This window comes from Dendrobates tinctorius, unplaced genomic scaffold, assembly GCF_039654945.1.
Source record: "Dendrobates tinctorius isolate UK_male_01 unplaced genomic scaffold, ASM3965494v1 ptg000045l, whole genome shotgun sequence".
Lineage (NCBI taxonomy): Eukaryota > Metazoa > Chordata > Amphibia > Anura > Dendrobatidae > Dendrobates > Dendrobates tinctorius.
This window is the reverse complement of record NW_027361713.1, coordinates 469,296-484,559: the sequence shown is the minus strand read 5'-3', so window position 1 is coordinate 484,559 and position 15,264 is coordinate 469,296. Positions and strand designations below refer to the sequence as shown.

At 43.6% G+C, this 15,264-nt stretch overlaps 1 protein-coding gene across 6 annotated transcripts in view; it reads left to right on the top strand.

Annotated features, from left to right (window-relative positions):
* Nucleotides 1-15,264, top strand: part of DCAF6 (DDB1 and CUL4 associated factor 6) — a 569,725-nt gene that overhangs the window by 542,343 nt on the left and 12,118 nt on the right. For 5 of the 6 annotated variants that reach the window (XM_073575573.1, XM_073575569.1, XM_073575574.1 and 2 more), the window contains 2 exons: nt 2,668-2,773; nt 3,603-6,416. In XM_073575573.1, coding sequence (XP_073431674.1) covers nt 2,668-2,773; nt 3,603-3,661 — 165 coding nt within the window. In that variant the 3' untranslated portion in view covers nt 3,662-6,416. Of the gene's footprint in view, nt 1-2,667; nt 2,774-3,602; nt 6,417-15,264 lie in introns of those variants that run through there. The other variant, XM_073575570.1, reaches the window with a different exon arrangement.

Genomic DNA, 15,264 nt, shown 5'->3' with positions numbered 1-15,264 from the left:
CGCCACAGCGGCAATGCACCAGCAGAGCAGACGGCCCAGGGTCTCCAGACCGCGCCACTACACCAGCACAAAACCAACAAAAGCAACAATGGCCAACACACAGCACCAACACCAAATGAAAGGCGTCCCCATCCCTCCCACGGAGTGTTGCCGCACACTGACCACCGCAAGGGTGGAAATGCAGCGGCAGGGACTTTTTACTACTTGTCCCACAGCAACCATGCTGCAGGACAGTCCCCATGACATAGAATCATAGAATCGTAGAGTTGGAAAGGACCTCCTGGGCCATCTGGTCCAACCCCCTGCTCAAAGCAGGATTTGCTAAATCATCCCAGTCCAGACCGCGCCATCCCACCAGCACAGAACCACAAAAACAAGGGCCGCCGCCACACAGCACCACACCAAATGTAAAGCGCAAAGAAACTCACCTCCATCAAGCTTTTCAGTGAGAGTAGAAATGGGCTAGACCCATTACTTTGCAGTCTCCTGCTAATTAAAATCACCTGTAACCTCATCCACACCACAGCTTTCTGTGTACTTTGTCTATTGTCATTGAGCTGCTTATCAGAGGAGGAGGTGTGGTCAGACTAGGGCTTATGTGCACTGTGGCCCATTGCTATAATCTCCTGGTGATAAAACATTAATTGTATAGAAATAACAGCACTCTGCCTAATAAGTGACACATCCATGAAATCTTGGTCTCAGCCCCTACCTCATGCTGTCCTCAGATTATATACCAAAATCCTGCTGAAAGATTCTCTGTAATGGTTTTACTGTACATATGTGTACTTTTCAAAATCCTTTTTCCTTCAATCTCACCAATGATATTGTGGATGCCTATAGTCTTAATATGACAGCCAAGGGTCTCCTGAAAGCCCCATCACTGCTATTATTATTTATTTTTTCCCCAATTTCACTGCACTTGGATTTTTTTATTCAGTTTTCCAGATAAGATTGTAAAATGAATGATGCCAAAAAATAAAATAAAATATCACACCTTTAGCATTAAATTAATGCACAAATATGCTATGTGGCCAATATACGAACACATACATACATAATACAGGTGCACACTGCGATTAATGAATACATAAACGCCAATAATCCTCTCAATGTTAAAAACGTAAGGTACTTGGCGTTTTTTGACCAAATGGCGCCAAAGCCATCCAACCACCTCAAGGTGTACCAAAATATGAATAGCCCACAATTAAGATGTTGTATGGAAAAGATGGATGGGATAAGGGCGCTGAGCCCTGGCGGGGACCAACTGCCCTGAAGTGTACTACAAAAAAAAGGAAAAAATAGGGCCCTCACATCTACAGAGTTGAATTACTTTTTATATACTGTATGTTTGAAAAAATAAATGGTGTCATTCAAAACTACAGCTTGTCCTGCAAAAAAAAAGTCTTGAATGAATATTATGATGTAAAAAATAAGTTGACTCTTGGCAAAAAATAAATAAGACCACAAAAACTGACTCCAACTGAGCATAAGAAATATTTTTTTATTTTCAATTAAGAGCCCTGTGAATGACACACATCCAGAATCGTAATCTAAAAGGCTCTCTTTTAAGATAACCTTTTTCCCCAAGCTCCCTCTTTAGGCTATGTTCAAGAGTTGAATTTCTGCCAGAAAATGGGCAATCTGGTGATTGCACTTCTGATTGTATTGTATTAGACTGTAAAAGGGACTCTAGAAACTAGCAACACACAGTTATCAATGTCTAAGGGCCCCGTTACACGCTTCAATGACCCAGCGATCCCACCAACGATCCGACGTGGATGGGATCGCTGGGACATAGCTGATCGCTGGTGAGCTGTCACATAGGCAGACTCACCAGCAATCAGGACCAGCGGAGCACACTGGTATCCAGGGTAAACAGCGGGTAACTAAGCACCGTGCGGAGCTTAGTTACCCACTGTTTACCCTGGATACCCGATCAGGACCAGAGAGCACGCTGGTATATCCAGGGTAAACAGCGGGTAACTAAGCGCCACGCGGCTCTTAGTTACCCGCTGTTCACCCTGGATACCAGCTCCCAGCGTCTGCTGTATGGCGCTGGGAGCTCATTGATCGTTGGTCTCTCGCTGTCACACGCAGCGATGTGTGCTGCCCAGCGGGAGACCAACGATGGATTTATGGCCCAGACCATTAGGCAACGAATAACGATCAGCCAACTGATCGTTGCTACGTGTCACACGCAACAGTGTAGTTCCGACATCGCTGCAACGTCACCAAACTGGTGACATTGCAACAATATCGTTCTCAATATCATTGTGTGTAACGGGGCCTTAAGGGTATGTGCACACGGTCAGTAATTGGCAGCACTTTGGACGCAGCACATGTACGCTGCGTCCAAAGTGCTGCCTGTTATTGAACGCAGGAGAATCCTCGTGTTCATTGAACCGTGCAGAATCATCGCATCCTATATATACATTGTATGGGTGACTTTTATCTTGCGGAGATAAATTGACAAGCTGCGGTCTGAAGAGTCACCACATGTCCGTCCCATCCACTATGCTGTAACATCTGACTGCTGCTGGATGGATGCTGCACATACCCTAAGAGGAGGAGGAATCATTTTATGGAGAATGGGAGTATTTCCTAAAAATACATGCCAACATTTTCACTATGTTATTTATGTCGCTGTATTTTTTTTATATCGAGGTTATATCACGTAATGAATTAATGTTGGAGGAAACACGAAACACCATTACAGTGCCTGCATCTTTCATGCTACGAATGTTAGCTTCACTAAACCACATCAGAGCAGGTAAGATTTATTAAATGGTCATTATCATTTCAACAAACTTTATATTGCCCAATTGTACATAAGAAACTTTGTAATATAACTTATCAGAAAAACTTGCTTCGTTCTTCACTTATGAGCCACTTCTACTCTCCTACCCCCATCTCCTGATCTCCCCATCCATGCTGAAATCAAGATGGACTTTCAGGACTGTAAGTGGTCAAGTTATAGCTCCTATTGAAGGAAATCACATGGTGGATTTATAATGTACAGTGTAGATGTAATAATGACGTACACATATTTATTCCGGAGTACCAATATAACTTTTGTTTAAATATGCCCCATTTTCCAGGTCACCCCTGAAAGCACTCCCCTTTACACTCTATTTACCTTCAATAGCCATTGGATCCAGCCTGCTGTAGTTTCACTGCTCCTGGTTGATCTTGTGCAATGCAGTCTTTTCCATCGTGTTTCCTTTCTGCATAGACACAGTGCCTCCAGCAACTGATATTGTGTATTTAAAGGGGTTGTCTGGCCTTAGAGTGACTGACTTGGATCCTATGTGTCGTGTGCTCACTGTGATGATTCTCTGGTGCCAAGAGCGGGCAGTCATGTGACCGCAAGTATACAGTTGCTAACTTCCAGCCACATTCCGACTAGACGTATCCAGTCTCGCTCAATGCAAGTGCTAGAGTGAGGCCACAGACATCTAGTCGCCATATCCACCTGCAGCATCCGTCCTGGAGAATCCAGACAGCAGCGGTCTTTAACAACAACAGTAAATGATAAAACATAGCAAAGGAATGTACTACATTATTCCCACCATAACAACTGTGTTTTTTTTCATTCCCAGATCGAGCAGAGCAGAGGGCTGAAGGTATTGCACAAGAAAACTCAAATGAAGATGAGTGAGCCGCTTCATACTACATGTACATAATGTGTACAATATTTTCTTATTAAAAAAACAATAATATTTTGGTTTAGACTATTACTCTTTATTGTAAAGTATGGATAATGTATGTACCAAATATTTGCAAGTTAACTATTTCAGTTTCTTTCTCTTACATGTAAGGCTAGGAAAGTAAGTCTTAGTCTGCTGTTTTAAAGAACAATTTCTCTAACAATTTTATAACAATGGCGTTGTCTATTGGTACATACGTGTTCAAAGTTTATTGTACATTTGTAAATGTTTTATTGCCATCCCAAATTGTTGTAGTCATCCTTTACTTTATGCTGTGCACTTTGTTTTTATAGTTTATCGTAACATGACAATTTAAAGAAAGTGAAATCTCATTCATGTACAGCACCATGGAATCAATGGTGCTATATAAATAATAATAATAATTTATTGGCCGTGAAATATAAGATATTGCTTTTAAATATATCAAAAGGTTTTTGCCAAGAAAACAAGTTATCCCTTAACCTGTGAAAAGGGGATAATTTCCTAAGTAGCTAGTGGTCCAGTCACTGACAATCTCTGAGATACTGAGATCATGGCTCTGGGACCTGAAGAACGGGGTTACAGCACCGCTTTTTGAATGAAGAGGCAGGGCACATGCTCGTTCTACAGCAGTTCCATTGACAATGGAGTGAAGGTTGAGCATGCACACCTCTACTCCAATCAAGACAGGATCCTATCAGGATCATTTGCCAGTTATAGTCAATCCTACAGATGAAGGATATATTTTTTTTTAAGGGCGGGGGGAGCATAAATAATATTTTAATAAAATAGAATGTAATCTATGACCTCGGATGAATGTGTTCTCCAGCCATATTGGCTCCCAAAGAATAGTTTTCTTATTCATGTAATTCATCATGTGACTAATCTGACATTGTTCCTGGTATTGTCAGATTTTTTTTTAACTCTGTACTGCTAGCTAGTATGTGGTACAATGTTTTCACTTTAGAAATAAAATCATTTTACTAGGTTCCGGCAGTAAGATCCGTGTGACCTGGTTGGACATCTTAGTCTTACCAGATAACATAGAGAAAGCTGCTACTATGCTTTCTTCGGGGAGTTTATTTTTCCTTCTCATCTGACGCTTTCTTCTTGTAATTGAGCGTCTTGCAGGGAAAAAAGTAACTTTCCCCAGGGAAGACTCTCTGCTAACGTTCCCTTGGTTTTGGTGGAAAGTAGCATATTCACCTTGCATTCTAACATCTCCCAACAGAGATGAGAAATAAAAAAATGGTATATTTGTTTTATTCACATTTTCATCTTATTTCCATGTGTAAATAATGGAGAAAGGTCCTTTTTAAATATAGTACCCCCGCAGTATTAGTGTGAAAATGTTTCAGTGCAATCAAACAGCAAAAGAAGCCTGTTCAAAGAAAGGAGCAGCTAGCAGAATTAAAAGCCTCGCTCTGTTAAATTCATGGGTTGCACCATGTTGTGCTCTATTGTTCCAATGCACCAAGTTTTAGCAATATTGTTTTGGAATAGGTTTATTAAAGCCACCCTTATTTCAATGTAATCGGTGCAGTGGTGTACTTGTGCATGAATTTTTATTGGGGTTGCAAAAATAAAAGTAAGACAGGATACAAGGATGAAATAGTGACTGCACCATCTAAGGAAGATCACAAAAAATGAATTTACCTTTAGATCTTGTCCACAATCTCAGAATAATTAGCTACCCACATTGGGCTGCAATAAAGCCCATCCTTCCAAATGGACATCACAAGTGAAGTAAGAATACAAAATTGTCTGATGAGATTTTGGGCATGTGACGAGCAGATAACCAGATTAGGGCTACTTGACTAATACTACAGTAACCCAAAGAACAATACATGGGCAGACAAAACCATCCCTCGAAGTGGAAAATGTGGGTAAGAAATCTGTTAGTGAGCACTTGTATCACACCCGTGATGAAGCCAGTGATCCTCCTTGGACTCCTTACCCATGCCTTCCTCTCGGAAGAATGCTATGGTTTGTCTGCTCATGTCTTCTACAAAGGGCAAGTTAGGATAGGATATGGGTTGAACTAGATGGACTTAGTCTTCCTTCAACCTTGATAACTATGTTACTATGTTAAATGTTTGGGTTGTTGTATTTATTATGTAGCCCTGATCTTATTTGGTTGTCACATGTCTGCAACTCATCTAGCTCATTCTTTTCTGCCTTTATTTCTTTCTGATGAGCCTGGCTTTACTGGCACTAATTGTGGGAAGCCCTTTTGTCTGAGATACGATGTGTGTATTTTTTATTTTCTGTTACTTTTTCATATTTGTTAATCAAGTATTGAAAAGGACCTTTTTGTGAAATACCTGTTATAGGTGCAGTCACTATTTCATGCGCATGTCCTGTCTTGTTTTCATTTTTTGTGCTATTGTTGATTATACTTATAGCTCGACTAGCAATCTTGGAATTTCATTGGCAATGGCTGCCTGATCGTGCACAATATGTTTGTATTGGGGCTGTACACAGATCTACTACTCTACATAGTAATAATGTTATCTTAAGTTGTTCATACTTACATATATTATTCATACATAAATTACAAATATACTCATTAAACCTGTAATCAGAATTTATTTCAGTTGATATGTATGTATCATGCACTGTAGTGATGTACGATATGTACCATTGTGTTTCGCTGGATACTTAGACTTCTGAGAGCTGTTTGGGAATGCAAATACTCAATATAGATGAATTTATATTTTAAACAAACCTCATTGTATTATAAGATGGTTATGTAACAAGGGATATACAAACCTTGCATTGTATATATATGTATATCCTGTTTGTTATTTATGTTTATATTTTAGCATTATTGCATTTATTCATCAATAATTTGCTGTATCAGTTATGCACTTTAACATGGATGATATAACATTTAGTTTATTGCTCTGTGGTTTGTCATGATTTCTCCAGTTCTTACACTTATCTGTGTTTTGGTTTAATGAATACAAGAACTATTAAAGGGAATCCTTCAGCATGTTTTTGCTTTGTAAACTGACAGTGCCATTTTGTAGGGACAGAGACTGTGATCCATCAATGTATCCCTTAGTTTTTATTAGGTGCAGCAGTTAGGATAGAGTCAGTATTCCGGCTGCAGATCTTGCAGAGCTCAGCTGTTGAGCTGTATATAAGCCCACCAACACTGCTTATTGGCGGCTTCTGTGTTCAATGCCCATCGACAGAAAGCTGCTCAGTACTAATTGGACTAGGAGGCACAAGGCCAGTTGTCCTGTAGTAATAATCTCCACATGATAGAACACTGATTGCATTGAAATAGCCTAGTAATTGACACATCCCTCAGGTCTCTGCTCCTACATTATGGTGCTCTCAGATTACCTAGCAAAAACCTGGTGACAGGTTCCCTTTAATAAATAATCATAATTTCTGAAATCATAATGAAAGTTGAATCATGAGGTTTTGCTGGAGATTCTGTAGGTTTGCAGAAATCATAACTTCTAGAGTTGTATATTCAAGCTCTTATGTAAACACGTATAAACAGAACAAAATATTTCTACTGTCTTGTACCAGGTTTTGCCATTACAACCTGCATTTAAGAGCTTTTTTCCATTCTACATGACGGCACCACGAGAGAGGGGATCCGCCCAGCGAGGACAGGAAACCTTCAAGATAAAAGGGGCGGCTCCTCTCTCCGCATCAGTTGGTTTCCTGTCCTCGATGGGAAACCCTCAAGATGAAAACCTCTTGATGATTGGAAGAAAGAAGAGGATGCCTGGGTCGGGTGATCAAATAGCAGGCACCGGTCTGCTACACCTGATACCAGGTGCCGGTAGTCGCCTCGGGGGTCATATATTCCTATGTCCCCCCTGAGCGAGTACATGGCCACAGCCCATGGGGCAGATGCCCGGGTGAAGCTGGATACCTTGGAGACCACAGGCGGTGTACCCTCCAAGATGTAAATGTACCCCGTAAGACGTCCATGGAGGCCACTTTCCGTGTTCCCTCCCTGTCGACGTACGGTGGCCATGCAGCCCATGTGACACATCGGTGCCTGGGCGAAGATATTGCTCCTCGGGGGTGCCACATTGGTGTACCCGCCCTGTTGAGACCAGACGCCAGTCCCCGCAGAATTCGGCTCTGGAAGGTTTACCTGGTGTATACGTTGGTGGTATAGTGGATCGTCCATCCTTTCTCCTCAGGTAAGAGGGAGAGCGCAGGTGACCGGTATGGGGCCCAGGCGCTCACCGGAAAACCCGGGTTCGCGCCGCTGAGCACACCAGGGCGGCAAGGACGTGCGCATTGGTAGCGCGCATGGCGGGGCCTTGCTGGGAGGAAGCCGACGCTAAACCGGAAGTGGTAAGCGGCGACCCGGATGTAGAGGTGGCGCGCACAGCAGAGACACAGGAGGGTGTGCGCAGTCACTAGGGGGCGCGCGGACACAGGTAGTGGGGCGCGAGCACAGAGGGCGCAAGCGGGGTATGGGGACCAGGCGGTCCAATTTAAAAAAAAAAAAAAAAAAAAAAAAAAAAAAGAGGAATAACCTTCCCTCTTAGGCTGAAGGTGACTGCTCTCATTAGGTGGCTCCTGCTAAGCAGCTTGAAGCGGGGGGCTGCTATTTAAACCGGTAGTGGCTGGCGTCACTACACCATTACATGGTCGGGTGTGACTGCTCTCAGCACAGGATAGCAGCAGACATATACTGGAGGATCAACTAGAACATGGAGTTCCCAGAGAGTCAATTCTGGAAGCATTACCGGCTATTAGAGCGGCGGCAGACTTTCTCGCAGAGGCTTCTGCAGACTCGGCCAGACTAGCAGCAAAGTCAGCAGCCTTAACCAATGTAGGACGGCGTGCAGTATGGCTAAAATGCTGACCGGGGGACACTCAGGCAAAGATGAAACTGTGCTCTCTGCCATGTGAGGGAAATTTTTTGTTCGGACCAGCATTGGATGACGTGTTGGAAAAAGCGGGTGATACAAAGAAAAATTTTCCAAAACAACCATTTCAAGCGTTTCGGCGCTCCTTTCAGAGGGGCCGAAAATTCAGAAAGCAACAATTCAGAGATCGAGACAAAAACAATTCTGACAGGCGATACAGAGGAGGGAGAGGCTTCTATTTCGGCAAGCCCTCCAGGGAAGCCAAAAAACCCTCCCAGTGACGGTCCTTCTCAGGTGGGGGGAAGGCTCTCTCACTTCCTCCCAGCCTGGGAGAGAATCTCATCCAGCACCTGGATCCGACAGATAGTAGGGTCATGTCTGGAATTAAAGTTCCACCATTGGCCACCACAAAAATTCATTCAGACTCCAGTGCAATCTTCTCAAGAAAGACAAGAGAGTCTGGAAGAGGAGGTATTGTCACTCATACAGAAACTCGTACTGGAAGAAGTTCCGGAAAAGGAAAAAAAGGAAGGCTTTTACTCCCCCCTATTTCTAATAAAGAAACCAGACAATTCCTGGAGGACAATTATAAATCTGAAAGGCCTCAACAGATATTTGATAGTCCCATCATTCAAGATGGAAACCATAAGATCTGCAGTGAAACTCCTCTTTCCTCGGTGTTACATGGCGGTCCTGGATCTCAAGGATGCTTACTATCATGTCCCGATCCGGCAGCAAGACCGCAAATATCTCAGGGTGGCAGTTCAGATAAAATCTCAGTGGCATCACTTTCAATACAGGGCTCTGCCCTTTGGGGTAGCAATAGCCCCCCGGGTCTTCACGAAATTAATTGCGGAGGTCTCGGCACATCTCAGGGAAAAAGATGCTCTGGTAATACCATATCTGGACGACTTCCTGATAGTGGGGAGAGATTTCTCTCACTGTCAGGAACAAGTCAAGATAGTGATGGAGACACTTCAGACTCTGGGTTGGCAACTGAACCTCAAAAAATCCAAATTGGAACCAACAATGATCCAGAATTTTTTGGGCCTAACAATAGACTCGGTGGTGCAGGAATGTCGCCTCCCAGAGGAAAAAGAAGAAAAAATCAAAAACCTAATCAGGACAACATTAAGAAAGCCAGTAATGACTCTGAGGAAAGCCATGTCAGTGTTGGGATCCCTAACTTCCTGCATACCAGCAATAAAATGGGCTCAGTTTCACACAAGGGAACTTCAGTGGTGTGTGTTACAAAACGATCTGAGGCTTCAGGGGCAGTTAGAGCAAAAGCTCACCATCCCGGACCCTGTACTCCAGTCACTCAGGTGGTGGTTACAGATAGAGTCCTCTCCAAGAGGAGTGCCCTGGACATACACAGCCTCCAGAGTAGTCACGACAGATGCCAGCCCTTGGGGCTGGGGAGCCCATCTAGACACCCTATGGCTTCAAGATCCTTGGGCTCAGGACGAAAAAGATCTATCCTCAAACGAGTGGGAGCTGCTAGCCATCGAAAGGGCGCTGGAAGGTTTACTGACCCACCTGACCGGACATCACGTGAAAGTCCTATCAGACAATCGTACAGCAGTAGCATATGTGAACCATCTGGGGGGCACCCGTTCTCGGTCATTAATGAAAATAGCGGGAAGAATCCTGACTCTAGCGGAACGTCAGTTTCTCTCATTATCGGCCCTGCATATCCGAGGTGTGGACAACCTGAAGGCAGACTTTCTGAGCAGGAACCGGTTGAAGCAAGGCGAATGGTGCCTAAAAGAGTCCATTTTTCAACGGATTATGCTTATGTGGGGGAAACCCATAATAGATCTCTTCGCCTCAAAAACCAACAGAAAGGTTCAAAAGTTCTGCTCTCTAAGTCCAGCAGACATGCCACTGGCGGTAGACGCCTTCAGGATAAAATGGACATCAGGTCTCCTGTACGCCTTCCCTCCGATATGCCTCATTCCATTAGTCCTGAAGAAGATCAGGGAGGACCGAGCCAGAGTAATTATGATAGCTCCCTTTTGGCCAAAAAGGCCGTGGTTCTACTGGCTAAGAGTGATGTCAGTGACTGACCCATGGGTACTCCCAGAGGACCACGACCTCCTAACACAGGGTCCCTTCAATCACCCTCCGAACTCCAGGTTGCATTTGACAGCCTGGAATTTGAAAGGTCACTGTTAGAGAAAAAAGGGTTTTCACAAAGGTTAATTTCCACCCTAATCAGTAGCAGAAAGCCAGTGACTACCAAAATATACGGGAGAATATGGAGAAAATTTTTGTCCACCTCAGGCCCAATACGGGAGGGAGAAGTACCGGTGAGGGCAGTGCTAGAGTTTCTGCAAAGGGGTTTAGACTTGGGCTTAGCTGTCAGCACCCTCAAAGTACACGTTTCAGCCCTGCAGCATTATTCAACTATGACCTAGCAAATGATAGATGGGTGGCCAGGTTTATCCGGGCCTGTACTAGAGCTAGCTCTGTCCCATCTCCTAAACCTCCTCCCTGGGATCTAAACTTAGTCCTATCATCTCTAACAGAAAGTCCATTTGAACCACTAGACGTGACATCCGATAAAGTGTTAACTTTAAAAACAGCCTTATTAGTGGCACTTACATCGGCACGTAGGGTGGGGGACTTACACGCACTGTCAGCAGACCCGCCATACACTCAGGTTATGGACGATAGAGTTGTCTTAAGATTAGACCCAGCATACCTCCCTAAGGTAGTGTCGAAATTCCACAGAGCTCAGGAAATAGTCTTGCCATCCTTTTGTCCTAACACCGGTAACAAGAAGGAGAGGCTACATTGCTTAGATGTTAGGAGATGTATCCTACAATATTTAGAGATGACAAAACCCTGGAGGAAACAGAGGGCCCTGTTTGTTTCATATCAGGGGGCAAGGAAGGGCCTTAAAGCCTCTAAGCAAACTATAGCTAGATGGGTGAGAGAGGCCATCATACTAGCATATAGTAGTGCAGGCAGGGCTGTTCCAGAGGGCCTAAAAGCCCATTCCATGAGGGCCATGGCAACGTCCTGGGTGGAGAGAGCGGACGCCTCCATCGACCAAATCTGTAAGGCGGCCACTTGGTCCTCTCCATCTACCTTTTTCAGACATTACAGATTAGACCTATCTGCTACCTCTGATCTCACATTTGGGAGAAGAGTGTTACAAGCAGTGATCCCACCCTAAAGAGAATACAAATCTCTGTAACTCTCTCGTGGTGCCGTCATGTAGAATGGAAAAACACGGGTATTACATACCTGGTAATGTGTTTTTTCATGAGACATGACGGCACCCTTATATTCCCGCCCTATTGATCACGTCATTAGTTGGGTGCATTATTAGTATTATACACTCCCTGGGTGTCGGAAATTTAGCAGTATTAAAGTTGTATTATTTATATGTACACTAACCTGCGGAGTTCTTCTCGTGCTCTGTAAAACAACTGATGCGGAGAGAGGAGCCGCCCCTTTTATCTTGAAGGTTTCCTGTCCTCGCTGGGCGGATCCCCTCTCTCGTGGTGCCATCATGTCTCATGAAAAAACACATTACCAGGTATGTAATAACCGTGTTTTCAAGTCATCACTTGCATGGGGCTAATCCAGATTAAATTTTTAAAGAGACTGTTTACTACAAGGACAACTCCTTCTCAATCTCCATTATTGGCACCAATAAAATAAAAACATTGATACTCACCTTCCGTGCTGGTGCCGTTCCAACGGTGTCTGTACTCTCATTCCCGGGGCTCTCTTGTGGTTGATATGACACGTGAGCCTGGCACCCAATCCACGTTTTCATCACTGTCCACGGCTTCAGACAAGTCAAACATCAAGAGGAAGTCTGGGCTGTGGCTGCCCTCTGGCTTCCTCTTGAGGTTTCATTTGTCGTAAGGCGGGGATAGTAATACCAGCGCTGATTGGATGCCGGGCTCATGTGTCATAACAACCGCACTAGAGCCGCGGGAACAAATTGCCAACACTGCTGCAACGGCGCGGGAGGTGAGTATCAGTGTTTTTATTTTATCGGTGCCAAGCATTGAAATTGAGAAGGGGTTGCCCTAGTAGTGGACAACCTCTTTAACTACAGGTAAAAAAATTAAGGGAATATTTATTTTTGAGATCCATTGTTTTTGGAGTAGGTATATTATAAAAGATTACATGAGTCAATGCAAATTTGTGTAGAACATGTAGAGGTTAAATAAAAAAAATTGAAGAATTCCACCACCGTTTCTCACTTGCCACATCTGTGTACTTTATATCATTAAGACTTGCGGTAGTTGCATTTTAATACTTTGCTGGAACAGCAGTACCAGGATATATATATTTGCTACACTAGATTTGATTATTTTGTAAATCTAAAAGCAGAGGTCCTTGATGTAAATGAACAAACTTCAACACTGAGACTCGTTATAAAAAAAACATAAAGTCCAGAGAGCAGGCTCTAATGTGGGCCAAAAAACAATTGGTAGAAAATAAGCACGTTCATAATTTCCATTTAAAGAAACCTTGGAGGAACACTGGTCCTAAATAATAGATATGCTTGTTTGCCATATTTGATATTAGAAATGTAAATAAATACCATCTGTACCGGTCTCCCCTGCCAGTGCCATCCCAGTTATGTAAGCGCTGCTATTCCCCGCAAGTCACGTGACCCCTGTAGTCAGTCAATGGCCACTTTTTGGCTGCAGCTCATAAATGTTTCAGAAGAGAAGATGTCCGCTTTGACAAAATAGTAAAGGCTGCAGCCGATAAGCAGTAACTTGATTGGCTGCAGCGGTTGCTTGACACAAAAAATGTCACATGACCTGCTGGAATAGTACTGAAATGATTAAGCAGGGATTGTTCAGTAGTGAACAACCCCTTAAAGGTGTTGGGCAATGGCTAAGCTGAGACTTTTTGTAGTACTGCATGTTGATTTTATGGTTTTAATAGTTTTACCTGACTTTAATAAAGGATGTGGAACCAGAAGACAAGACCAGGAGAGCTATGTATTAATAAAGAATTGAAATAAATTGTTTTCGTGGTTAAAGAGTCTCAGTTAATATGAATTTGATAACTCAATAGTACAGTATACGTGAAAAAAAGGAACATTGTCATATATCTTCAGAGAAATCTGCTTCTTTCTCTTCCTCCACAACTCATTCATTCTCAACATTTTCAGTTCACAGGTAGTGTCCTCAGAGCTCATAAAGTTGTATGGAGAACTGTGACTGTTGCTGGACAACACTTTTTATGAACTCTGTGGGCAACAGCGGCTATCTTCTATTTCAGTACAGTAATGTAACAATCTGTCTGCAATGAATACATATTTTACCGTGAAATTGAGAAGGATTAGTGCAGGAGGAGAAAGAAACGGTTTTCTTAGGGTACTGTCACACTTAGCGATGTACCAGCGATCCCGACCAGCGATATGACGCGGTCAGGATCGCTGGTGCATCGCTAAGTGGTCGCTAGTGAGCTGCCACACAGGCAGATCTCACCAGCGACATCGCTGGGGACGGGGGTCGCTACTTACCTGTCACACTAGGCGATCCTGCGTCCTCCCGCCCGGCTCCACGCTCGTGTCTCCACAGGAAGCGCCGCAGGAAGCTGACGACGAGAAACAGTCCAGCCTGTTCTCGCGCGATCAGCGATAACCAGCGGGGGAGCGGGTCGTAGGTAAGTATCAGACACAGCGATATCGCTAGCAATATCGCTATAACGTCACTAGTTTTAGCGATATTGATAGCGATATCTCTTAGTGTGACAGGCCCTTTATAAAGGTGCTTGTTTTCATGTGTCCTGTTGATTTATGAAATAGAAGGTAAAACGATGGTTACCCTTTAAATACAACATCGCAGAGAATGAACACAAAGTCTCCTGGCTAGTGAATTATTGAACTAATGGCTGAGTTACAGCAGAAACATGTAGGAGGAACTGCAGGAAAGAAACACTGTAATTTACAAGAGAACTACATCTTTTGTGTCCATCGAAACATTTTGTAGGCATTTTATACAATTTCCTTGTGGAAAAAGATTTTCCCAGTTGCCTCTTCCAAGAAATGCAGAACTTAATTATCATCGGCCACTTTGTCTCTTATCATTCATCAGGCCCATGACAGGGATCCTTTCAAACTCAAGACTCAAAGCAGGTAAGATCACTTGTGATATTACGGAGCGGTGTATAAAAAGAACATACCATAAATCCTATAGCTGCTCATATGTACACCAGGACAACCCTCTAGACAAGGGGTGGGCAATTAATTTTTCCGATGTGCCCCAAGAGAGACCCTAACAGTTGTGGAGGGCTGAACCAATAGGCTGAAATTAATTCTACTCAATATTAATATCGATATACTAGAATTATGATATTATTGATAATTATATTAACCTCTTCCCGACCAATGACGCCACATAGGCGTCATGAAAAGCTGTGCCAATCTGACCAGTGACGCCTATGTGGCATCATAAATTAATTGCCCTCCTGCGGGTCGGATAACCGGGGTCACTGAAAGGTCACCTGACCCAGAGTGACAGGGCCCTTTGTACTTCACCACGGGGGTGAGGCTTAGCCCCTCAGTGGCTACGATCACTCTGATTGGCTGTTTCACTTTCCACAGCCAGTCATAGCGATAGTAATATTTCACCAATGATATTTGGTGAAATACTACTATCCAGCCATGGCCGATGCTACAATAGCATCGCGCATGGCTGGAGACCGTGATCCGACCCCCCCCCACTGACGGCGAC